At 40.3% G+C, this 26,252-nt stretch overlaps 1 protein-coding gene across 1 annotated transcript in view; it reads right to left on the reverse strand.

The window, feature by feature from the left end:
• CFAP36 (cilia and flagella associated protein 36) overlaps positions 1–26,252 on the reverse strand; it is a 1,925,715-nt gene that overhangs the window by 998,098 nt on the left and 901,365 nt on the right. Inside the window, exon 5 of the mRNA XM_044055272.1 lies at positions 3,939–4,026. Within this exon, the coding sequence (XP_043911207.1) occupies positions 3,939–4,026 (88 nt within the window). The remainder of the gene's footprint in view (positions 1–3,938; positions 4,027–26,252) is intronic.

Below are 26,252 nucleotides of genomic sequence, written 5' to 3' on the forward strand. Positions count from 1 at the left end.
TAAGTAGGGGGATTGACAAAATGAGATAAGGAAGGATGAAAGAAGGATAAAGAGTTGTGTAAGACCTGAGTGAGTGCAGGTGTGCTTTGCTTAGGTGAAGAGGTGTTCCTTGAGCTGTTGACTGAAGTCCGAGTATTTTTCAACATCGTGGATCGTGACATGAAAGTAGTCCCATAGTTTAGGTGCTAGGGTGGAGACTGCACGGACAGTGCAATAAAGTTTATTTTTGGAGTTAGCAGGATGGGTTGATACTGAGAAATACCCCTGAAATTATATGTGTGGGTTTTGGTGAAAAGTTTGAGTGAGAGACAACGAAGTACTAGGAGCCACTTAGCTTTGGCGAGAGTTTGGCAGTGGTGCTCATTAATTCTGGAGATAGTAATGAACCAAAATATTTTATTGTAGATGGTTTGTAAAGTGATGGCATTTTTTCTTGAGGCTGGAGCTATAATGGGTAGCCTATTTTTTACTTGATATATGAGAGTATTTCTTTGCCAGTTGCCAGTAGCAGCTTTGGCTTGCTTGGACAGAAGAGGTGATAGCTTGTTCGCCCTGAACAGTAATGTGTTGATCTTTCTGCATCTGTTTTGAATTATGTAGTTGAGAGTTAAGATATTTACTTTGTAAAGCCTATTCACATCATTGGGAACACAAGAGTGTGAATAAATGTTATTACAGGTAGCAGTATCAACTTCCTCCATGGCTGTCACTGAACGATGAATAAACACAGAATGCTCAATTCAGGTGAGCATCCACTTTCCCCACAAACATGCCACATTATTCTGGCCAGAATCTGAGGAACAGAAAATTCCTCAAAAATTTCCCCATAAACAGAATTTCTAGTTTGGGAATCTGCAAGAAATTTAGCCCAGTCTTTAGTTCTGCATCATTTGGCACGTCTTTCCTTTGACTCTTGACTGCCCAGGTGTACAGATACTGCAGTCAGTGTACCAGGACTGGTTCTCTGTAATAAAATTTTGTCTAATGTGAGAAAATCATCTTTTCTCATGGATACAAAGTTTTGTAATAAAAACATTGAATTTTTGTTTCTTTACAGGAATCCAAAATGATTGACCTTGAGTAAAGAAAGTCTGACGCATTAAGAGGTCTCTTCCCCTGGACACATCATGGAGCATGGTTCTCCCATGTCCATAATGAATATTGGAACAGCCACAGATGACACGGCTAACTCCTCAATCATGGTGGCCAAAAAGACTACACTGACGGAAGCCACTGATGTAAGTGAGAGGTGCGAGGAACTACTGCTGCCCACTACAGTCTCCCCCACCACTGGCTGAGGTGAGGACTGAGCCTGCCTAGTCAGCAGGGGTTCACTGTAAGTATTTTCTTTCTAAGACCCACGGAAATCGTAAATACAACAGCAAGGTTAACATCTACACTGCGACTGTAAAGTATGCTTCAGATGCAGTTAACACTGCTACAATGGTTCAGTCAGAAGGTAAGTTGAAAAATAGTTTGCATAAACAGCATACTTTCACTTCACACACACAGCGTTCACAAAAACACTAATGCATAAGCAGTCCTTAATTTTCCTGTCAGATTAATTTTTCTGACATAAGATAATGGCAGGGAGGTGAATGGATTGTGAACACAAGCATTACTTTTCCCATACACTTCCCTGCCAAACGAAAAATACCTCCCACACAAAACATTTAATAAAAACATAAGTTTAGATAAGCAGTAGAGTTTAACCCAAATTAAAAACAGTAGTCCCTGATAGAAAACTTCCAATACTGAAAGAATATCAGGTTTCTTAAAGGGACAGAAAGTACAGTTATGTAAGTAAACTTAGCACAACAGAAGATGTTTGAATGATCATGGCTGCAGTAGCTTTAGCTGTAAGGGTTAGATCATGCTAGGATACAACAGCTGGCCAGCTTCCAAAGCTTCAGGGCACCTTCTACATGCCCATCAGTCAGCTTGAGCTGAGTTGACTAAAAAGACAGGTTTGGGAGCAAAGCCCTTCAGAGTTTTCATGCCAACAGAGAGATGAAAGCTTAGCTCTGAAAAGGCAATGCCAGGAAAAACAAAAAATAAATGTTTGTGCCAGTGTGTGGACAACATACCATAAAACAAAGAGAACAGAGGGAAGGCACAGCACTCCAGCAGTGATCATACGAACATCTATTGTTATGGTAAGTTTACTTACACAACTGTACTACATTCATCAAAATGATCACTGCTACACCAGTCTTAGCTATTTGGGTAGAATACTCTAGCTTAATCTACTTGGGGAAATGGAAGAAGAGTAGTCCAGGAGCCCCTGAAGAAGTTTAGAAGTTGCTTAAAGTAATTGAAAACCATTTTTTATGTGGCTAAATTGTGTTTATATAACTTTCTGGGGCTGGCTATTTAAAGTACTTTTTACTGTGTTTATTATACAGCTTATTTTGGAAGCTGGCCAGTAGTGATGTTTTGGTCAAGACACAACCCATTTAGTATTTTAGGCTTCTGTAGCCATGGGAATGATGAACATACTCTGTGCTTCTCCACATGGAAAGAGCACACACACACACTCTTTCATGCCAAAGTTTAAATAAGTTATCACAAGAATTCAACATTCCACACACCTGCTCCATAGTACATTTGGCAGTACTCAACACACCAAAAACAGAAATCCAACCTATGGACACTGACAATGCTGAAATCAGACAGCCTCAATTTCAAATTATCTGCAACATTATAGTATCAATACTTCATTATAACCCTTATTTCTCCTTCCAGGTAAAATCCATTCAGATTCACAGAAACAAGGACAGAACTAATCGCCCACAAGCAAATATCTCAAAATGCACAACAGACAACACTAGATCTTCACTTCCACAAATTCTCATTTAAAACACTCATTCAACTTTTGACAACTTCAGAGCACTAAAACATTTAGCACAATGACTTATACAACAGAAATGGATGTCACCAAATGTAGGGAGCCTATGATAATAAAAATAACCAGAGATCCTATAGAGGTTCAAGAGATATTTTGGGAATTGTACAATTCTATAAAGCAAAGAAATGTGGAAACAAAGAAAAGGCACAAATTAAATATTTATGGAATACTTAATTCTGCAAAAGTTAGAGGGAAGATAAGATTCAACAACTAATAGTTAAGATCAGAGGATATCAGATAAAATGGTAGTATATAATCAATCTTTAGAGAACTCTCTAGGAACAGATGGTATTTATGTAGCAGTTTGGAAGCTCAAAGATAAGAAAGTGATAAAGATCTTGAAGATTTTTAATACTATTTTAAAGGGAGGTGTGAAAGGGTCTACGACACTGGATCGAAAACTGATTTAATCGAATGGCTTTTACACTAAAAATGCCGTTGATAGAAATCGGTTTTGTGAAATCACGGTACAGTGAAGATTGGAAAATATGCCCTTTCCTCACTGTAGTGTGATCTTGGAGTTGGTACATATATTTAGTGGGGGGGGGGGGGGGGCACAGCCCAGCACAAAACCGATTTCTATCAACGGCATTTTCGGTGTAAAAGCAGCAACACTCTGGCAGCCATCTGCTGCCAACTAAGTGAGCACTGCTATGTCACCAAAAAGCCAATCTAAGCAAAGCCTGTCTGTTAAAAGAGAAATATCATATCTATACTAAAAGAAACGAACAAAAAAAACTAGTTGGCTCAATAAAAGGCATCACATCTGCACTGTAAACCCTAGCTTAGTCCAAAAACCATCTCAATGTTCCAGTTTTTGCTTATAAGGTACAAAGTTTGCCTTCTGCTTTTTAATTTGATTTTCAGAAATAACTCGGGAATCCAAATCTGCTAGTTGTGAATGAGCTTAAAATAACTGCCACTATTCTACTGGAATTCCACTCTAGCACACAGAACTCACTGTTTCCAGGTCTCAAAAGAACATGCTGAAGACTACAAATTAAGAAGTAGTTTACTGTACTGTACTCACTTTAACACTTCTTTCAATATTCTTATTTCCTGTTGTTCCAATTCAGTAACATCATCGGCTCCATCCATTAAACATTCTGGAAGCAGACCTACTCAAACAAAAGAAAAATGCATAAATTCAGTCCAGACCACAAAAGAATGAATTCAGCATAAAATCATAAATGAAAGGAAATATGATTATGGCATACTCCACTGCAAATGAACTATTAAATAGGTGACAGAAAACTTGCCTACATTAAAAGATGTTATTTTTAGGCAGCTAAACAACTTCATAGTTGTATACTCATAGCAGTTTGAGATCACTCCACCATCTTTATGAAGACTTAATTTCAACAGGTGTATGAAGAAAAAGATAAAAAAAGTTATGTACTCACCATAATGCTCCATATATTGTCCATTTTCATTTATCCTCGACATATGGGTTAGAGTCCTAAACTTGGAACTGACTCGGTCGTTACTACAGCTCGCGAAAGCCTAAAACTCTCGAGCTTAATCCTTACCCACAGTGCTCCTCTCCTACTTCAGATCAAGTTTGCTGAAAACAGAATGAAAAAACTCAAAAGCCTTCATAAAGACCATACCTGGAACCATAAAAGAACAATAATATATATCTATTAACCTTTCCTCCAAAAACTTCGGGCAAGGAGAAGGAGGAAGGGGAGTCCAGGATAAATGAAAGTGGACAACAGAAATGGAACATTATGGTGAGTACATAACTTCTTTATCTGACGTCAATTTTCATTTTATCCTCGGCATATGGGACAGAGCCCCTTATTCCTTGGGAGGACTCAAGGAAGGATATTCCTAAGCACCACTAAATCAAATGACGTTCTTTCCCTGGAGACCTGATCCAGTTTGTAAGGAGTAATAAAAAAGTATGAGGAGAAGCCCAGGTTGCTGCTGTACAAATATCATCCAAAGAAACTCTAGATTGAAAAACTGCTGAAGTAGCTATGGCTCTTGTAGAATATGCCTTTACAGGACTAGGCAATACAATTTTCTTATTACTATAGATAAAAGAAATACATTCTTTAAGCCTTCTGGCTAACATCACTTTGCTCACTGGTTGGCCAAGTCTTGTAGATGAAAATGGCACAAATAGTTGGTTGGCTTTAGGTAATAGCCAACTGAATTTTTATAGTAAACTGGGAAGCAACTGCTTTAAAAAGTGAAGCTAAAAAATTTTAGGATTTTATCGATGGGTGTTGGAAAAGGATCTCTTCCATTTACTGGCATAGTGTTTATGGGTAGCTGGCTTATGAGAGGCTAAAGGAATACAAAGTACCGGTCCGGAAAGTGAGGGAAGCCTGGCTATTAACAGAATTGGAGAAACAAGTTGTCAGCTTGAGGTTCACAATATATTAGTTCCTCTGGATGGGATAGAAGGTCTGGCACCGGGTCCAGAATCCAAGGCTGTTGAATCAGATAATGCCAAAGAAAGGGGAACCAAATCTGTCGAGGATAATAAGGGGCAATGAGGATTACTTTGCTCTTCAGCCTTATTGCTTTCTGTGTGAATTTTGGGATTAGAGGAATTGGGGAAAAGGCAAACAGCAGACTGGAGGGACAAATGTCGAGGAGAGCATCCCTCAGTGACTCCCTCACAGTGGGAATCAGGGCAAAGTAGTTGCTTCACTTGTTTAGGGGAGAAGCAAAGAGGTCACAACAAGGCTGGCCCCATTGACGGAAAATCCTTTCTGTCCTTCCGTCACCTTTGGACTGAAAGATCAATCTTGAGGCAGGAGAATACCTGCTTAGTTTGTCTGCTATCACACTGGAACTCCCCGGAATGTGCATTGCTATCAGGAAATGATTGGAAGAGATTGCCCACTGCCACATACTGAGAGCTTCTCAACAAAGGGGATAGGATTTGGTTCATCCTAGTTTGTTGAAGTACCAAACCACTAACATTTTCCATTTGAATAGCAATTGTTACCAAAGGAAGAGCAGTCTGAAAGGCTTGGAAAGCTAAAAGCACAGCCCTTAGCTCCATTACACTGATATACAAGTTGGCCTCTGTAGGGGACCAAGTGCCTTGTACAGTCTTGCCCAAATAATGCCCCTCCACCCCATCTGGGAGGAATTTGTGGTCACTATGTTGTGATAGGACAAAGGGGCGGCCTAGAAAACGTCTTTGGAATGCATCCACCAACTTAAATCTTTCCTCCAAAGATTGATCAAAATCAGGTCTGACATGGGTAGGTGTAACACTGACTATTGGGACTCTAGCAAACTACTAAAGCATCCTCGTGATATTTTGCCAAGGGAAAAAGAAGTTATGTAGTCACCATAATGTTCCATGTGTGTTGTCCATCTTGCGTACTAGGTTGGGTTCGGATATGATCCCCGGATCTGACTCGGCCTTATATACAAGCTCAAGGTCTTCCACTAGCTTGTGGCTAAACCCTATCATATCATGCATTAGAAAAGCTCCCCAGATCTTGTTTGCAGATATAAATAGAATACTAAATAAGAGTCACTTAATACCTTATTGAGCAATCAAGAAGGTCAGAGATCGCAAAGGGCTAGGGGAAGGAGGGTGGGATGTAAGAATGAAGGCGAGATGGAAAACACACATGGAACATTATGGTAAGCACATAACTTCTTTATGTGTTATTGTCCTATCTCGCCTTCATTCTTACCATCTTTCTTGGGTGGCTCAAGGGAGTATATTCTTCAGAACTGGGGAACCAAAGCAGGCTCTGTTCCTGGAGGCCAAATCAACTTTGTAATGAGTGATAAGGTATGTGGCCTTGCCCATGTTGCTGCAGCACAAATTGTATCAATAGGCAGTCTAACCCGAAAGGCGGAAGAGGTTGCAATGGCTCTTGTAGAATGACCTTTTACTTTGTTTTGAGATTTGCCAATGAAGATTATAAAATCCGAGAGCCATTTTAGTTTAGAAACTGGAGCATCTTTCTTTGAATCTGAAAAGGATACAAATAGCTGGTCAGATTTTCCGAAGTCCTTTGTCCTATTAAGTAGAAGCATAATTGTCTATGTACATCCAGTTGGTACAACACGTATTCTGCCTTATTCTCATAGGGAAAAATACTGGTAGTTCTATGGATTGGTTCAAATTAGATTCTGAACATACTTTGGGTAAAAAGGAAGAGTTTGTTCATAAGGATTCTCTGTCTCTGTGGAAAAGCATGTAGGGGGGCTTTATTGATAAGGCTTGCAGCTCTGACACCCTTCTAGCAGAGGTAATAGCTATCAAAAGAATAGTTTTCCAAGTTAAATATTTGGCTCAAATGGGGGGGGGGGATCAAACGGGATAAGACAAAATTCAAGTTCCATGCTGCTGGAGGGTCTTTAAAAGGTGGTTTTAATAAAAAAGTACCTTTAAGAAAGGCTTTGCATAGCCTGTGGGGCATAATATTGAGGCCTGATTCACCTAAATGAAAACTGGATCTTGCTGCTAACTGAATTCGAACAGTAGCTGTGACTGCACCTTCACTGAATCGTTTTGCCAAGAATTCTAGAATGGAAGCTACTGGGGCAGGAAAGGGATTAATGTAATTATTTGAAGCCCATAAAGAAAATCTTTTCCATTTGCTTCTATATATTCCCTTATGAGACTAAATTAGGATTTATTTTACTGAAAGAGAAAGGTTAGGGAGCCCGGCTATGGTTGGAATTGGAGCAGCCAAGTTGTCAACTTGAGGGTTTGAAGGGAGGGATGGAGCGTCCCTGATGCACGAGTCAGGAAGTTTGGAATTGGGTCCAGAATCCAAGGCTCCTCCCTGAGACGAATCCACAGGAAGGGGAATCAGATTTGACGAGGCCAGTATGGGGCGATGAGTATCAAGTTCCCTCCCAAGTAACTTGCTCTCTGAAGAACATTGGGTATCAACGGAAAGGCCTTCACGAGGCCCGAGGGCCAATCGTGGACAAGTGCATCCCTTGGTGACTTCCCTGGAGGGGGGATCAAGGCAAAGTAGCTGCTGTATTTGGTATTCATGGATGTGGCAAAAAGGTTGCAGCAAGGCTGGCCATAATTGTGGAAAATCTTTTCCGCCATTTCCTGTTTTAGGGACCACTCGTGAAGCATCAGAATCACCCTGCAGACTCTGTCTGCAATCATGCTAGATTTCCCCAGGATGTGCATTGCTGTCAGAAAGCACTGGGAGGAGATTGCCCAATGCCGTATTCTCAGGGCCTCCTGGCAAAGGGGTTAATATCTGGTTCCTCCTTGTTTATGTACCATACAAGTGACATGTTGTCTGTCTGTACTGCAATATTCCCCAGCAGGAGAGGGTCCTGGAATGCCTGCAATGCTAAAAGCACCGCTCTCATCTCTAGGACACTGATGTGCAAATAGGCCTCGTGATTCTGACAAATGCCTTGGACTGTTTTTCCCAGATAATGCCCCCCCACCCCATCTAGGAAGTGTCCATGGTCACTGTGGCTAATGGCTGGGGATGTACCTAACGTCACGAGTGGAGTATAGCCACCACCAAAGAACTTTTTTGCAAGATTCCGTTAGCAATATCTTGTGGGACATGGGCAGTTCTTGGATTGACCACTGAGTGGACAGTAGTCACTGGAAAATTTTCATGTGCAGACGTGCTAAGGGGATCAAGGTTATTGCTGCTGCCATGGTCCCTAAGACTTGTACTTTATTCTTGGAAAGGAGATTCAAGACCTGACTTTGAAAGAATCCGTACCCTTTCTGGAGGAAGTTTGGCCATCATTTTTGTTGCATCTAGTTCTGTTCCTATAAAAACAATATGCTGAGACGGCAACAAGGCAGATTTCTCATAGTTTATTGTGATCCCTAGGTGAGAACACAGCTGCAAAGTGGTGTGTCTTGAATCCTAGGCATCTCAAGTGAGCCGCGGCTACTGCCATACACTTCGTGAGCACTCTGGGGGCTGTAGTGAGGCCAAAAGGCAGAGCCCAAAACTGGTAATGGCTGGCTCCTAGCCAAAAGTGCAGGTGTCTCCTGGATTGCCTATCCACTTTTATGTGGTAGCACGCATCCTGGAGGTCAATCGAGCACATCCAATTGTCATGTCCCAAAAATGGGAGTATTGACTGCAGTGTCACCATCTGGAACCTTGATTTTCTTACAGATTTGTTTAGGTTGCTGAGATCCAATTTGTCTCCAGTCCTCTGTTTTCTTTGGAACTAAAAAGAACCTTGAGCAAGTTCTGGATCCTATTTGGTCTGCGGGGACTGTTTGGATGATTCTTTTCTCTAGCAACTTTTGAATTTCTAGAGTTGCTTGTTCCCTCTGACTGGGTGGAACATCCAGGATCTTTTTTATGCTTGGGAGGGGGAAGGAAAAGGGTATGGAGTAACCTCTGGAGATGCTTTGTACCCACTTGTCTTTTGTTATTGTCAGCCAGGCTTTTGGGTACAAAGATAAGTGGCCCCAGACTGCCTCCAGAGATGGACAGGTGGGCCTCCCCCTTCAGGAGCACTGAAAGGGCTTACCAAATAAGGATTCTCTGTCACCCAGATTCTGTGGACCCCCTCTGCCAAGTGATTGGCATCTTCCATTACCACTTCCCCCTCTGCCACTGGGGGAAGAATCACCATGTGTGCCCTGGAAAGCCCTCTGGAATTTTTGAAACCACATTTTCCCACTACCTTTCTGACCTTTGGAGTAAGGTCTGGTAGATAGGGAAAAACAGACTCCTACAGCAGAGAGTCTTTCCTTCTTGTTCACACCTGGTTAGTGCGTCCTTGACTTTTGGCCTGAACAGGGACGCACCATGAAACGAGGCATTCACAGAGGAAGATTTGAAGGGTTCTGCAAAGTCACACAAGCTCATCCAGGAATGTCTCCTTAGGGAAATCCTGAACCCTCTGCTCTACTTAGTCCATCCGCTGCATAAGAAATCAGTCTCATGGAGGAGTTGACCACTGAATTTAAGGTAGAGAGCTGAAAGGAAACTTTCTATGTTACTCCTTCAACTACTGAACCTTGGAGGGTAGCTCCTAAATTTTTCAGATCATCTCTCGGTAATCTGGTAAAGTGAATCAGGTAATTCAGCGACCTATGAGCAATTGTCACTGAAGAAAAAATGCACTTTCCATATCTGTCCATTGTGCAAGACTCCTTGTTTGGTGGATGGATAGAAGAAGATGTCTCTGAGAGTTCCTTCTTTGTGGCTGCCGCCACCACCATAGCATCTACTGGGTCTCACTTAGTTAGAAAATTTTTGTCCGAAGGAGAGTTAATGAATCTATCTGGCCTCCAAGGAACCAGTTCCACAGAATCTGGAGACTCCCACATCTTTCAAGAAAGTAAATCCAGAAGTTCGTCGAAAGGCAGAGACACCCAAGTGGAGGAAGGGTGAGATCCAAAAGCCTTCAGGTACACAAGACTCCTCTGCTGAAGGGTTGGTGGACTTCCAGCCGGCTCTCTAAGTATTTCCAAGATATCTCCAAAGGAGACATCATCAGGAGGTGACCGTGGGGACCCTTTGGCTTCATTGAGGTCTGTATCCGAAGTGACGGACTCTTCTGGGGAGTCTAAATGCTTCCTCTTGCATAACCTCTTCCGAGGGACCTCTTCAGAGGGGGTACTCTGGAGAGATTTCAGAAGAATGGGGGGGCACCCAGTGGGGCATCCTGTGGCCTAAGATCTCCATATCCCTGTGGATGCAAGGGCATAGAGATAGACACCAGTGCCTTTGGGGGAATGTCCAGAGATGAGAGTGGAGCAGCCTGTGGAGTCAGCACTCTCCTCATCACCTCAAAACCCCCCTGCCCCTGATCTGAGGAAACCCCCGGCTCCAAAAAACAGGAGGGAATACCTGGAACCAAGGGGGACAGCTCTGAGGCTGTGGTAGAGGCCAAGCTCTCCTGAACCGATCCCCCGAGAGGCAAGTTTGGATCAGACTGTCCGATCCAACTCCGCTTCCCGGACCCAACTGGACAGCGTTGGCTCCTAGACTAGAGTTCCGATGGAATAGAGGGTGTCTCTGAAGATCCTCTGATAGGTCTCGGTTCCGATGGTTCCACCAAGATCAGCTCCAGACATTCCGGCTCCGAGGTCAGAGGAAGAATCAATTTAGAAGGGAAGGATTTGGTCAGATCCAAAGCCCTCGGGGTTGGATCTGATAAAAGCTTGGCGAGCGCCAGTGTCCTTACCCGCCTCTGCACCACATGATCCACGTCATCATCGGATAGGTCCTGGAAGCTCGAGTCAGGGGGGCAGGAGATTTGGAGGGCTGGAGCAATGGTGACCTGAGAGTGGGGGATACTGGTTCCAATTCAGGGGACTGGCTCCACAATTGAAACTCCACCGGCACCGAAACGGATGGAGCCAAAGTACTAGGCCTCTCAGATCAGACAGCCTTAGGATCCAAAGAAGAAACTTTGGAAACCTTTTTAGATGGCTCCGATGGAGCACTGGAAGATGAAGACCTCTTGCCCGACTTATCTGACTTAGAAGAAGGTGATTGGCCAGACATAGAAGAACCCGGACATTCTTATATTGCTTCACAGAAGGGGGTTTTCAATAGGCCTCTTAGAATTAACTTGTCCTCTCTCTCTCTCTCTCTTCTCTCTCTCTCTCCAACAGAGCCCTGTGACTAAAAGAATGACAAAACGAACAGGATTCTTGGAGATGGATGGCTCCTAAACAGTACACACAAATGATATGCCTATCAGTAAGGGACATTTTTTGTCTGCATTCCTCACATTTTTTAAACCAAGAGGGTTTAGAATCTAACCACCAATCAACAATAGGAAAAGAAAATAAACCGCTAACAATCAGAATATGTAGTATTTTTATATATCTATCTCTATATATATCTATATATATATGTGTGTGTGTGTGTGTGTATATATATATATATATATATATATATATTTTAACAATAACAATTCCTAACCTAGAAAGAATCTAATATAAAAGAAAAGGAAAGGAAAGGAAAGGAGGGCACAGCCCTCTAACTTAAAGGGGCTAAGGCAATTCTCTAACTTGAATGAACTAACCTGAAAAAGCCAATAAAAGGGCAAAGAAAGCCATCTAACTAAAATGGGCTATTTAAATTTAAAGCTGGGATAGGGAGAAAAGGCCTAATGGAAAAAAATGACGGCCAACAGCAGTTTAACCACAGAAATAGCAGAAATACAAACAATTTGATTAAGAAGTTATTAGGCAGAAAAAAACAAATAAGAAAAACAATTTCTCTCAAATATAAAGAAGAAAAATCTACTTAGCCAGAGCCAGTAAGAAGAGCACCCAATCTTGTTTAATGGCAAACGAGATCTGGAGAGCTCTCCTAGTGCATGATGGGATAGGATTTAGCCACGAGGTAGTGGAAGACCTCGAGTTTGTGTATAAGGCAGAGTCGGATCAGAGGATCAAATCCAAACCTAACCTAGTAAGAATAAAGGTGAGATAGGATAACACATCTAGAGTTACAGCTGCAGCTATGTAGCCAATGCTTGAAGGACTAGACGAGCAGTCACATTTTTGTTGTTGATTACTTTCTGTACCTGAACTCTGATTTTCTGTAATTTTACAGGGGGTAAAGAAGCTATGGAAGTTTGAGTATTTGGCATTACTCCTATGAGCTTTAAGTTCTAAATTGCGGTCAATTTTGATTTCTCGTAATTTACAGTTATTCCCAGATGAGAACAAATATGAAGTACGTGTTCTCTTACTTCTATCAACTGATGCCTGGTTGGAGCAGTAATGAGCCAGTCTTCTACATACACAAACACTGGGAATCCCTGCAGTCTCAAGTGAGTTGCTACTACTGCCATACACTTGGTGAACACCCTGGGGGCTGTGGTGAGACCAAAGGGCAGGACTCTGAATTGATAGTGACTGGCTCCCAGCTGGATGCAGAGGAAACTTCTGGATCGTTTGTCCATTTTTACATGGTAATACTCATCCTGAAGATCTACTGAGCATATCCAATCGTCTTTTTCCAAAAATGTAAGAATGGACTGTACAGTTGACCATCTGGAATTTGGTATGACGAACTGATTTGTTCAGTACACTTAGATCCCAAATTGGTCTCCTGTCCCCTGTCTTTTTTCGGCACTAAAAAGAATCTTGAATAAATTCCGGACTCTATCTGATCTGGTGGGACTTCTTGGATGACTTTTCTAGCAGTATTTGGATTTCTCTGACTGGGTGGAACATCAGGGATTTTCTTGCATATGGAAGGAGGAAAGGAAAAGGGGATTATTTAGCCTCTGGAGATAATCCTCTGCACCCATGCATCCAATGTTATTTGTAGCCAGGCCTTTCAGTGCAGGGCTAAGCGTCCCCGACTGCCTCTAGAGGAGGACAATCGGGCCTGCTGTCAGAAGCGCTGGTAGGATTTACCAGAGAAAGAATCCCTGAAACCCTGGTTTTGCGGGCCACCTCTGTCTCGTGGGTGGTGTCTTCCATTAAAATTCCAAACTCTGCCCCTGGGGAACTGCCTCCATGTGTATCATGAAAAGGCACTTAGGATTTCTTGAACCACATTTTTCTACTACTTCTCTGATTTCTAAAGAATGGTCGTTGAGGAGTGGAAAAATGTATGCCCAGAGCAAACAGGGTCTTTCCTTCTCAAACCTGGATAAAGTTTCTCTACGTTTATGGCCAAAGAGAGATGATCTGTCAAATGCTACATTGATGAATTAAGACTTAAATGGCTCAGCAAAGTCACATAGGTGCATCCAGACGTGTTTCCTAATGGCAAAACCTGAACCCGTCGCTCAGGTGGTCCCTTTGGCTACATGAGCAATAAGCCTCATGGACAAATTTGACACAGACTCCAGAGTAGCCAACTGGGACCTTTTCATGGACATTCTCTGAATTGGTTCCTGCAAGGGTATCTGACAACTCCTTGACCAGATCCCTCTGAAGTCTGGTAAATGTGACAAGAACAGGAAAACTGTGTCCAAAGCCAAAACTGTAGTGCTATAAATAATCCACCAAAAAGGACTAGAAAATCATTTATTAAGCGCTTTCATCTCACATGGTCCCGAGACTTCTTCAGAATAAAAAATATAGCTATCCAGCTTTTTTATATAAAACTAATTAATGTACAAACAAGCAAATCAACTTCTTAATTACACCAATTAAATTAGTTCAGCTCTTAAAATCTCAAGTAAAACACAAGAAAAAATACTGAAACATTCCTATCTAATCTATGCCCCCTGTTTTAAAACTGGGGCAATCGACAGAGTGTCATTTAAACAGGTTCAGTAAAGGAATTAAGTAAAAATTGCCACTTCAGCTCACAAATTTCAATATTAACCTCCCTCCATCCACCTCTTGGCGATTTATGAATGACTTCTACGATGCCAAATAAAAACCTTTTGAAATTAATGCATGTTTTAGAATGTCTAAACAAAGCATTTGTTTCATTTTTCTGTGCTATAGTATACATGTGTTCATATATACGTCTTAACTGTCTTTCGGTTTTCTCCCCCCAAAAAACTGAAGTCAGGAAGCAAAAGGATTAAGCTGCTTTTTCTTTATTTTTTACTACTTCTGGTACCTCGGCTACACAAGCCTTCAAGGAATAAAACAGTGCAATTTAAGCAGCCTTTTTGTATCCCATCAATTAAATGTGCTAATACAATTTCAGTTAATATACACCAATTGCTACAAAATTCTACCCAAGCTTAAAAGTGTACCTCCCCCAATTAGTATCACAAAGAAAGAAAGACACAGAAAAAGAATCTCTCCAGTAATACATATGAAAGTGCTTCACTATAATATCCTACAAAATGCACTACACAGTAAAACCATTCATTATTAACAATTAATAAACATTAATTGATAACAAATTAATATTAATTCTATTAAATGCTTCTATTCAATACATGTATTTATTCTAAATTTATTTAAATGTATTTTAAATTTACATGTAGCTAACCCATTATTGCACTTTTCCCTATTATTGCTGTTCCTCATACCATTTTCTTGTTTTCATACTTCTGCTTAATACTCATTCTAAATCCTATAATTCCCTTAAACATCCCAATTTATTTCCAAATTTAACCTGTATGGGAACAAAGTTCCCAAATTCACAATGATTTTAGTTTCTAACCTTAAGTCTACGTCTAAATTCAACTCCCCCCCCATGTTTTGACATCCAAAGGGTTGGGCCAGAACACTGAAGAAGAAGCTGTCAGCATCTCCCCCATGGATGGCACAAAAATGCTGGGCCACTGGACTCTCCAGTCTTCTATTCCCAACATCTCCCAAATGTTCTAATATTCTTAACTTCACTTTTCTCTTTGTTTGTCCTATATACCACATCGTGGGTGTACATCCACACCCAATGATGTAGACAACCCCACAAGTCACATTTGAACTCATTTTTTATCCAAAACTTCTTTCCATTACCCAACCCATCCACATTTTTTATTCTTTTACATACTTTGCATATTCCACAGAGGAATGTCCCAGCCTCTTCCCCACTATATTCTATGTTTCTGATTAAACAGTTCCCTTAAATTACTGCATTGACCATACGAAAAAGTTACTTTTTTTGGGAACAAATTCCCCACCATTTCATCCCTATAAATCACTGGCCATAATTTATTAACCAACTCTTTTAATGTCTCCGAAAAGGGTGAGAATTTAGTTACATAAAATATAGACTCCACTTTTACTATTTCTTTAGCTTTGTGAATTTTCTGATGAACCCTGGGACTTCTCAGATCACAACTTTTATTCACTACCCTTCTGACTTTGCTCAAAAGCTCCCTGAATGTACGCATCTTTGTAACCTCTCTTACTTAATCTATTTTCACCAAAATTCATTAATTTCCAGAACCTTATTGTCAGAAGTATTAGTCACAGTTCTCTTGAATTCCCCATAAGGTAAAGATTTAATCAGATGAAAAGGATGTGCACTGCTAGCTTCCAAAAAATTATCTGCAGCAGTTGCTTTATGAAAGGGCCTATATCATAACTTCCCATTTAAATCTACATAGAATTCCACATCCAAAAATTGCATAATTCTGTCATTAACTCTATATGTAAACTCTAAACCAAAAGAGTTCTGACTTGATATGCTCATGGAATTTTCAAATTCACATTGATCACCCCTACACACAAATATGAAATCATCAATGAAGCGTTTAAACATACCTACATTGTTCTTGACAAAACTTGTTGGATAAACATATTTTCAAAAAAAGCCATAAACAATATAGCATAAGATGTAGCAAACGCTGCTCCCATTGTCGTTCCATCTAAATGCAAATAATAAACTTCTTCAAAAACAAAATAGTTATGTGCCAAAGCATACTCCAAAAGCTGACATAAATAAGCAGTTTTACGGCCCTCACCCAATGTTTTTACAATAGCTTCTAAGCCTTTTTCTATTTTTATATTTGTGTAAAGTGATTTTACATCTACACAAGCTAAATAATAAGTCAGAACTCCACTGAATTTTACAAATACATTCTAGGACATGGGCAGTATTTCTTAACGTGTGACTGAATTCTGGGAAGAAACACTTTCAAATGAGAATCCAAAAAGATGCCTAAATTTTGCAAGAATGCCCCACCCCCGGGACTATTGATCTTCCAGGGGGTATAGTTAATGATTTATGCAACTTGGGGATTGCAAAAACATTTGGCATCCTTAGGATTCTTAACATATAGTTTAACATCTTTTCGATCAAAAATCTCAACCTTTCTCCCCTTTCCAATAATTCAAATAGGCCCTCATTGAATTCCTTTACTGGATTAGAATGCAATTTTCTATACACCATATTATCAGACAACAGATCAAATACCATACAGTTATAATGATTTCTTGCCATTATAACCCAGTTCCCCCCCCCTTTTGTCTGCTTGTGTAAAAACATATTTTGCAGTTAAGCTACATAGCTGCTTTAAGGCCAACCATTGCTCCCTGTTTAATTCAAGAAAAAAAGTTAGCTATTCTCCACAGCTAAAATCCTTGTAGCTTAGATAAAATAACTGTTTTATTTGACAAAATAAAATGAAATGCAAAGATAAAAGTTCAGAGTCCCTAAATCCACATACGATAAGCGCTTTCGAAAAATTCTTCTTCAGATCGTCACTATCTGAAGAAGAATTTTTCAAAAACACTTATCGTATGTGGATTTAGGGACTCTGAACTTTTATCTTTGCATTTCATTTTATTTTGTCAAATAAAACAGTTATTTTATCAAAGCTACAAGGATTTTAGCCGTGGAGAATAGCTAACTTTTTTTCTTGACTTCTGTATTGTTTGTTGGCTATTCATTAGCAGTGGGAAGTGTTTTCTGTCTTTTTACGTAATTGCTCCCTGTTTAAGTTCCAAACTTTTGAATTTTTAACAAACTGACTATAGGCAATTTCAATTTGTTTACATAATGCATTCTCAAACACATTAACTGCACTTGAAACTTTAGGGGGTACAAAAGGAACCTTAGGTACACTCAATTTACCAAATCCAGAAGAAAAAAAAGACATTTTCATCATTGAACAAGTCAGAGTCAGTATCAGTTTCCACATCCAAAACATTGTCCCAGTCCATAAATGGGTTATCATAAACTGACATATTTAGCAGCGAGTCCTCCCCATGTTCATCATTAGGTACTCCCCATGTTCATCATTAGGTACAACAACTTGGACATCACTTTGTCCCTTATTTGCAAAAATACCTTCAAATGTAGTTTCCTGCAAAAGTTCTTACCTTCACCCAACACATCAGCAAGCGTAGGAAAAAACGTTGGGACAAACTTGGTACCTTTATGGAGGACATTCACTGCTTCATCTGTTAACAGCAAATCCGATAAATTCACAATGTTTAATGTTTTTACTGCAGACATGTCACTAGTAATATTCCCCCTTTGGTTAACTGTTAGCACCAAATCCACTGCATTATCATCACCAGCCATATTCACTACACAAGGTGCTGGAAAAACGCATTCTATGGTCTTACTGGCAATGGCACTAACGGTTCTTTCAGAATTTCGGGTTTCAACAGAAAAAGACTCAGGGAAAGTGTACACAGGGAACGTACCATCTATATTATAAGCAGCACATATCTTACTCTGTCCAAAAGAACAGTTTAGTTTCTTTTCCCCTTTCCCTGGAATCTTCTTCCCCTTCCTTTCTCCGGATTTTTCAAAACCCTCCATATCCTCAGTTTGAAGGGGCCCGCCAACCGCTTTGTTCATATCTGCGAATGAGACGCTCTTCCGGCTGTTGGACACAAAATCGCCTAGTGAGAGGGATGTATTGCGAGAGGAAGGCCCTGGACGTGATCTACTTCCTTCTACTGGCCTGAAATAGTTCCTGCAAGGTATCTGACAACTCCTTGACCAGATCCCTCTGAAGTCTGGTAAATGTGACAAGAACAGGAAAACTGTGTCCAAAACCAAAACTGTAGTGCTATAAATAATCCACCAAAAAGGACTAGAAAATCATTTAAGCGCTTTCGTCTTGGATGGTACCGAGACTTCTTCAGAATAAAAAAACATAGCTATCCAGCATTTTTATATAAAACTAATTACTGTGCAAACAAGCAAATCAACTTCTTAATTACACCAATTAAATTAGTTCAGCTCTTAAAATCTCAAGTAAAATACAAGAAAAAATACTGAAACATTCCTATCTAATCTGTACCCGCTGTTTTAAAACTGGGGCAATCGACAGAGTGTCATTTAAACCAGGTTCAATAAAGGAATTAAGTAAAAATTGCCACTTCAGCTCACAAATTTCAAATTTCAATATTAACCTCCCACCATTCACCTCTTGGTGATTTATGAATGACTTCTAAGATGCCAAATCACCTTTTGAAATTAATACATGTTTTAGAATGTCTAAACAAAGCATTTGTTTCATTTTTCTGTGCTATAGCATAGACATGTTCATATATACGTTTTCTTAACTGTCTCTCGGTTTTGCCAACATAGATATGTACATATATATGTTATTCTGAAGAAGTCTCGGGACCATCCGAGACGAAAGCGCTTAATAAATATTTTTCTAGTCCTTTTTGGTAGATTATTTATAGCACTACAGTTTTGGCTTTAGACACAGTTTTCCTGTTTTGTTTGCAAGTGTTGGTGTCCAGGATAACGTTTTCCGCCTTGTCAATGATGCACAGACCCGCTTTCCAAGTGTATCAATTGCCCAAAAGTCCCTGTTGGGTGAATAGATAGAGGAACTCTCTTTGGCCAGGTCCTTCTTTATGGCTGCCACCACGACCATGGCATCAACAGCTAACCCTTTGGCCCAGAACTCTTTGTCTTTAGGGGTAGACATAATTTTGTCAGGTCTCCTAGTGAAATGTTCGATAGTGTCAGGGGCCTTCCACAACCACTGAAAGATCAACTGAATGTACTCGTCAGTGGGTGGAGTCACCCAAGAGGTAGAGGGTCGAGTATCGAAGGCCAGCAGGTATGCTAACTCCTCGGAAGAGGGATTCTGGGACTTCCAGTCACTCCTCTGTTTTAATATTTCCAAGATGTCTCCAAAGCTGACATCATCATAGGGTGACTTTGGGGACCCCTCCCCTTTATCGAAGTCAGTGCCTTTTGTGATGGATGCTTCCTCTTGCATTTTCTCCTCTTAGGGACCTCCTCAATGGGATGATCTGGGAAGGTATCATAAGAGGAGAGAAATGCCACCTGGGACTCCTGCGGTCTTGGCACTCGCTAACCCAGTGGGAGTGCAGGTTGAATATCTGGCCTGAGGAGGAAAGGGACACAGGCTTTGAAGTGGAAGGGGACAAATGTCCGACTGTGGCAGTCAGGGCTCTCTCCATTCCCTCAAAAGCTGAACCCCCTGAAGAGGGAAGGGAACCTAGTACCAAGAAAGACTGCCTCAGAACAGTGGTCACTCCTCACTCTGAAGAGACAGCTTCTGAAACCAAAGCCAGACCTAAGCTGATCCTTGTTAAAGCCCCAAGGTGCAGAGATGGCTCCGAAAAATTAAGAGTTGACTCATGCCCCCTGGAGCTGGCAGGACAGAGACGGCCCCATGAGGCTTCCGAATCCAAAAGGAGCGGAAACCTCACAGCAAGAACCAGTTCCAAAGATAGGGATATCTCTGGAATCAATACAGTCAGTGCTGGGGGGCTCAGAGTCGAGAACTCAACACTTCAGATGAAGTCAGAGGAAGAAAAAACAGAGGGATAAGGGAAGGATCGGCTCCCATACTCATGGGGCTTGAGCAGATCAGTTACCAGACAATCCTCCCACTCACAGTATCTTACTCACCAGCCTCTCCACACCATTTTCAGTTAAGCTCTTGGTGGAACAGACAGAAAGGGTGGGGGGCAATTTTGGCCTTTCCAGAAAAGGCAAAGCCAGGCTTCTGTAAAGGGGTCGATAGAGTGTGAATATGAGGTTACTGGAAGAGCCATAATGGATGGCTCGTCAATTTGCTTACTTGGTGCAGTAGTAGTCGATAATGAAAGATATCTACGCTGAAAACTTTTGTGTCGAATATTCCAGATGCGCCTGCACTGAAATGCTACGTGCCAAAGATTTTGTCTGCTCTGATAAACTCGGTTCCATAGGTCCCTTCGGGACCAAAGTTTTAATAGAAGAGTCGGTCGGTTCCAAGGGTTCCAAAGGAACCGAAGACTTAGCCCTTTTCAAGAATAATGCCGATGGAGTAGAAGGCACCGATAGGCTTCTCTTTTTTGGTTTCTCCAAAGCTCTGGAAGAAGATGATGAGGAAGGAGGAGAAGACATACCAGTCTTACTCTTGGCTTTGTCAGCATCAGATAAGGCCTCACTGAAAGGTGATGGAAGCATGCCCTTCAAAATAAGTTCATGTCTTTCCACTAGTGCTCTGTGACTGAAATTGTGAGATATAGAGCAGTCTTCTTGAAGGTGGACAGGGCCTAGGCAATAAACACACAGTAAATGAGTGTCCGACAAAGACATTTTTGGTCTACACTTCTGGCATTTTTGAATCCAGAAACATTAGGTTTATCAGCCATAATGAAAATTTCAAAGTTTGTAAATAACTGGCATCAACAGGCCAGCTATACAAACCACACACACACACACACACACACACACACACACACACACACACACACATAGAAAGGCTTCACAAACAGTAACACTCACTGTAGAAAGAAACATTTTTTGTTTTTAAATAGGAGAAAGCAGCATGAAGTAAAATTATCAATGACAGATGACACTACACCAAGGTGTACAGAAGAAAGAACGAACAATGAATGCTGAATAGAGACCAAGAAAGTGTTTGAATATATGCTGTTAATTAGCAACTGGGGCATCTGTGACTCCCTGAATTTATGGAAACTGCTTTCTTATTCCACTAGTTTCTCATGTCTTTTTAATCCATCTTTCCCCCTTATGAACTATCCCTTCTAACAGCTGTCCTGTAAGGCTTGCATTAACAGAAGAATGCTACCCGTCAGAATCTAAACTGAAAAGCTGCCCCTTGATCAAATAGACCTGCTAAGCTTACTACCTCTATATTCTCTCTGTGTACACCGCAGTTGCTGACCTGGGTCTATAGCACTAACAGATAGCCCCAATTGCATTACCAACCCTGAAAATAAAAATTAATTGAATAAAGTAAACCCATCCATCTCTAAAAAATCCTGGATGGCTTACATGTATTACCCCTAAGATAAGCTAAACATTGGCAGCAAAACAGACAGTGTATCCTCAAATTAAGCAATAAATTGGAAGCACAACAAAAAAGTCTAATGAACCCCTAACCTGTTAAAAGTACGCTTTAAACAGTAAAACTAAACATTAAAACCTTACTTTATAAAAGCCCAGCACACCTACATATAATTTTAGGTTCTAAGGTCCTTGTTTCTGGTTTAGCCCTGCTGCGCTCGGGCTCGCTTCGCACCCCTCCCTGCCCCTAATTCCCACCTGCCCCCACTGTGTCTAGCTTTATAGCCATAATACCACAACCCCTCCTATCTGAACCAATCAGCATTCTACTCATTTTACACACCACTCACATCCCCCTCCATTTCCTATTTGATCCAACGAGTATTATATTCCTCATTCTAACTCAGCCCCCCCCCCAGCATTTATTTTCATCCACCAAATCCTGAGGGCACTATATTTAATACATTAACCCAGTCTCTAACTATGTCACCATCTAAAACAATGTCACTACACTCTCTGCTATCCCTTATGTTAATTCCATACTACCTCTCCACTTATGAAAATCAAGTCTTACCTAGGATTTCACTACCCAAAAGGCCAAACTACCCCAGGGGTGGTAAATATGGCATAAACTATGACAGGAACAATAAATTATCCTCAGCTCTTTTCTGGATCTCTCAAAGGCTTTGATATGATTAACCACCATTTACTTATCCACACCCTGACAACAATGCCTTTAAGCAATCTCTCTCTCCAATGGTTTCAATCCTATCTGGACAATCGACAACAAGCTGTCATGTGGCAGAACAAAATATCTAACCTCCTACCCAGCACCTTAGGTGTCCCCCAGGGGTCCATTCTGGGGCTTCTTCTGTTTTCCATTTTTATTAATGACCTCCACACTGTCATCCCAAAAGCTAACTGCATTCAATATGCGGACGACTCCACATTGATCTGCACTGCCACCTCCCAAACAGAACTGCAGACAATTACTCAGAGTACTTTTAACTTAGTTGAATATTGGCTTGCTGATCTCTGTCTGATATTAAATCCCAGCAAAACAAAAGCTCCTACTTTTCCCCTCACCCAAAGATCCCCGGTGTGATCTCTCTTCATTAAGTCTAATAATGGTTCCATAATCTCTCCAGATGCCCACACAAAGCCCCTAGGAGTTATTGTAGATAATATTAAATTTGATGTGAACATCAACAAAACTATCAAAATCATTAATAAAAAACTTGGTTCACTATATAGGATAAAGCCATTCCTAACCACACCTGCTAGGATTGCCATAGACCGCTCCCATCTACTCTCTTCCCTCTTCTATGCCTCACCTTTACTTGCCAATTTAAACAAAACTGAACTTAAACTCTCCTGCTGCTATAACAACACAGCTACATTTGCCACTGGCCTGCCTTACAGAACACATCACTGTAAAAACCTAAAAAATCTCGGATGGCTTGAACTACCTAGGCAGATTCAGTATAACCAAATCATTGTGGCTCATAAAGTACTTAATCAACCTGAAAATACACAGACACTGAAAAACATTATCTATCCCCACTCCAACCTCAGACCACTTCGCTCATCTAATAGACTGGCAGTACAAACTATCAAATCCAACAATTCAGCCAGTGACTCAGTTTGCCAACTCTGTTGGCAAAACTTGGAACTCACTACCTGCTGACATTACCCTAGAAACTACCCTATCTCAATTCAAGAAAACTCTCAAGCAGTACGTCAAGTCTCAGTGAATGTGTCCTTGCTCCAAGCCTGACTAAATAATTAGTCTTACATGTGTACCAATACTACTTTTAATAGAACTCATTTGCGTTTTTAACTGTTAACCCTTATTAAGTTTGAGTTTGTATAACTTTCAGAGTCTGTAAATGGCGTTTAATTTTTACTAAGTTTGCCAACTAACTTTGGAGCTTTTCACCCCGGGCCTCCACTGAAAATGGACATGTATCCAGTCAGACTATCCAAGTCAACAAATGTAAAATAAAATAAAATAAAAATAAATAAATGATAGTTCAGAATACACAGAGGTATATGGAAAGAGGAGAGGCAATTCTAAAAGGTTTAGGAAGAAGTGGGTGGGGTATGACAAATAAGGCGGTAAAGAAGTGAAAAACTCTTCAAATTTTGAAATATAGCAAAAAAGCAACACTTAAATCAAGAGCAATGGTGAATGCATCTGTCATGAAGAGCGGCAAATGAGACCTGAGGTAAATAGGAGAGGAGTGTTGTGGTTAAGGGTTAAAGCTCAAGAGTTTTTGGCTTTCACGAGCTGTATTAACAACGGAGTTGGTTCCGAAGTCTGGAATTGAACCCATATGTGGAGGATAAAATGAAAATGGAGAGCATCAGATTTATTTATTTATTTCCAGTTTGATAACCGGGGAAGTCCACTGGGCCCGAAAGCCCGTTTTCAGTGGAGGCCCGGGGAGAAAAGCTCCATAATAAAACATTACACACAAAAACACAGCAGAACAGATCTAAACTAATACACACAAAAACACACTCTGTTCTAATAGCATAATACTTTAACAATTTCCAAACAAGAATGAGGTGCATTGGGCACTATACATAAGAAAAAGATATATTAGTGCAACTGTGAATGTTAGTAAAGTAGGAAATGAAAGGAAATTATAGATAGAGTTTAAATGCAAGAGCAGGGATGCATGGGAGAAACGAATAAGAAGCAAAGAAATTAAAGGAGAGGTATCAGAAGAGGATAGAAAAAGAACAGATAACTAATGTTCAAATTGTGGTTGAGTCCAGGAGACCACCTTGAGAAAAAAGTCAAAAGATTTAAGGTGAGAGATTACGATTAAAAAAGTCAACCTCAAAAAACTACGTTTATACAAATACCATACAATTAAGCAGCACCTAGAAGCTTTTCGCAAAGTTGGCCTCAAAGACCTTACTCCCCCTTTTTGCTGAGATCATATCAAACTCAGATAAAGAATACATTTCCACGTTTTTGTTAGAACAAAAAAAGAGCATCATGCTTTCCCTACAGCAGAAGGCCAAATTCTTGAAAGCTGGTGGCCAGTGAAGACATGAAAAGGGAGGGGATTTCCACGATAGCTGTATACTGATCAGCAGTTTAATTTCAGATAGTGTGAAAACAGAAACTGAGAAATAAGGGTCAGTGATATTTTCAGTGTGGATAAAATTCAGGTACTGGTTAGTAAGGACACTGCCTGGATGCTAGCAAAGAAGAAATTTAGGGAACCTGAAAAGAAAATCAACCAGAAAAGGTGAAGAGAAAATGCTGGCCGGAGAAAATCCTGAAGCTGTTCAGCAAAAAGCTGTTCAAGCTTTAACACTGGTAAAAGACATTGCTTCTATTAATTTCGAGGACAAAATAAATCATATGTACTCAGGATTAATCTAAATCAAACACAGAAGGAATATATCAACTCAAACAAGAAAAGGATGGAAAAAGAAAAGAAGATTAAATGAAGAAAAGGCTGGCTAATTATGAGGCTTTTCAAGAAGAGCCGTTTCAAAAAATAATACAGTAAGACTACAGAGTATACAGAAATCCTGAGATTTGCTGATGTACCAGAGAAACTGGAAGGAACACTGTATTAATTTTAAGAAAGCACACATAAGAAACTGGTCTGGTACTCCTCCAAAGCAAGATTTGATAATTGTAAGGGCACATTGTGTATACATGACCAAACCTGGCCATAATAAAGACGCAATCATACAACAGAAAGTGTTGATCCTGACAAAACTGTGGTAGAAGGGGAAAAACTTAAAATGGAGACACCAGTGTGTTTGTGGAAAATGATTATTCACTGTACACCAGGAAGAGAAGCAAGTTTAACTCAGAAGTCAAGGAATGTTGAGAGACAGGTATGAGATACAAGCTGCTACACCTATTAGTCTTCAGAATATTTTTACTTGGAAGATCAAAGACATTTCTGAATGCACAACAGGCTAAGGAAGAAATAAAGTTTATCCAACAAAAAGTGAGCCAACAAACAAAAGGAGAGACTACTTTTTGTTATTCTGACAATAAAGCTAATATAGAGACTTTTGCCAGTGAAAATTTTCCCAGTGTTCCAAAGGAAAATGCATGATACTAGAAGGATTAGGAGTACCTTGGACATGAGCCAGATTTTGGTGTTGGGAGAAGAAATTAATTAGAAAGGTGGCCACCAGTACTGAAATTAGTGAACAAATGCAAGATTATAAACCAACAATCCTATTTGTGAAATATGGCATCACAAGAAAAAGTGTTTCAGAAAAACTTGTCTTTTGTTGACTTTGATAAACTTGTTGGTAGACTGTAATGCACATACCCCACTTTATGTCACTGATGTTCAGAACAACATTAAAAGGAAAAAAATAATTAAAACAATTTTTATTCTCATCAGTATTTGTATAAAATATTTCAATATATAAAGTGCATGTTATACAGTAAAACAGGTTTGCATAGTGTGTAGTCAGGGTTATTTTAAACATGTGTGTGGGAGGGGGGTCTTTTCAGTGACCGCTGTGTGTGTTAAAGACATTAAAGAAAACTAGACTAGACAAAAGCAGAAGTTAATTTGCTTTGAACCAAGGCTGTTGGCATATAGGTGGGGTCTAAAAGTACACTGATTACATTATATGTAGAATTAAGATAATTTGTTTCATTTTTACAACAGTAGATGTACAGATTAATGCCCTTGGTTTAAGCTATAAACAAGTGTTTGTTGTAAGCAATGAGGCTTGAAAAACAAGACAAAATGATGAAAGCC

This window comes from Protopterus annectens, chromosome 1.part2 (assembly GCF_019279795.1).
Source record: "Protopterus annectens isolate FY-2018-M chromosome 1.part2, PAN1.0, whole genome shotgun sequence".
NCBI lineage: Eukaryota > Metazoa > Chordata > Ceratodontiformes > Protopteridae > Protopterus > Protopterus annectens.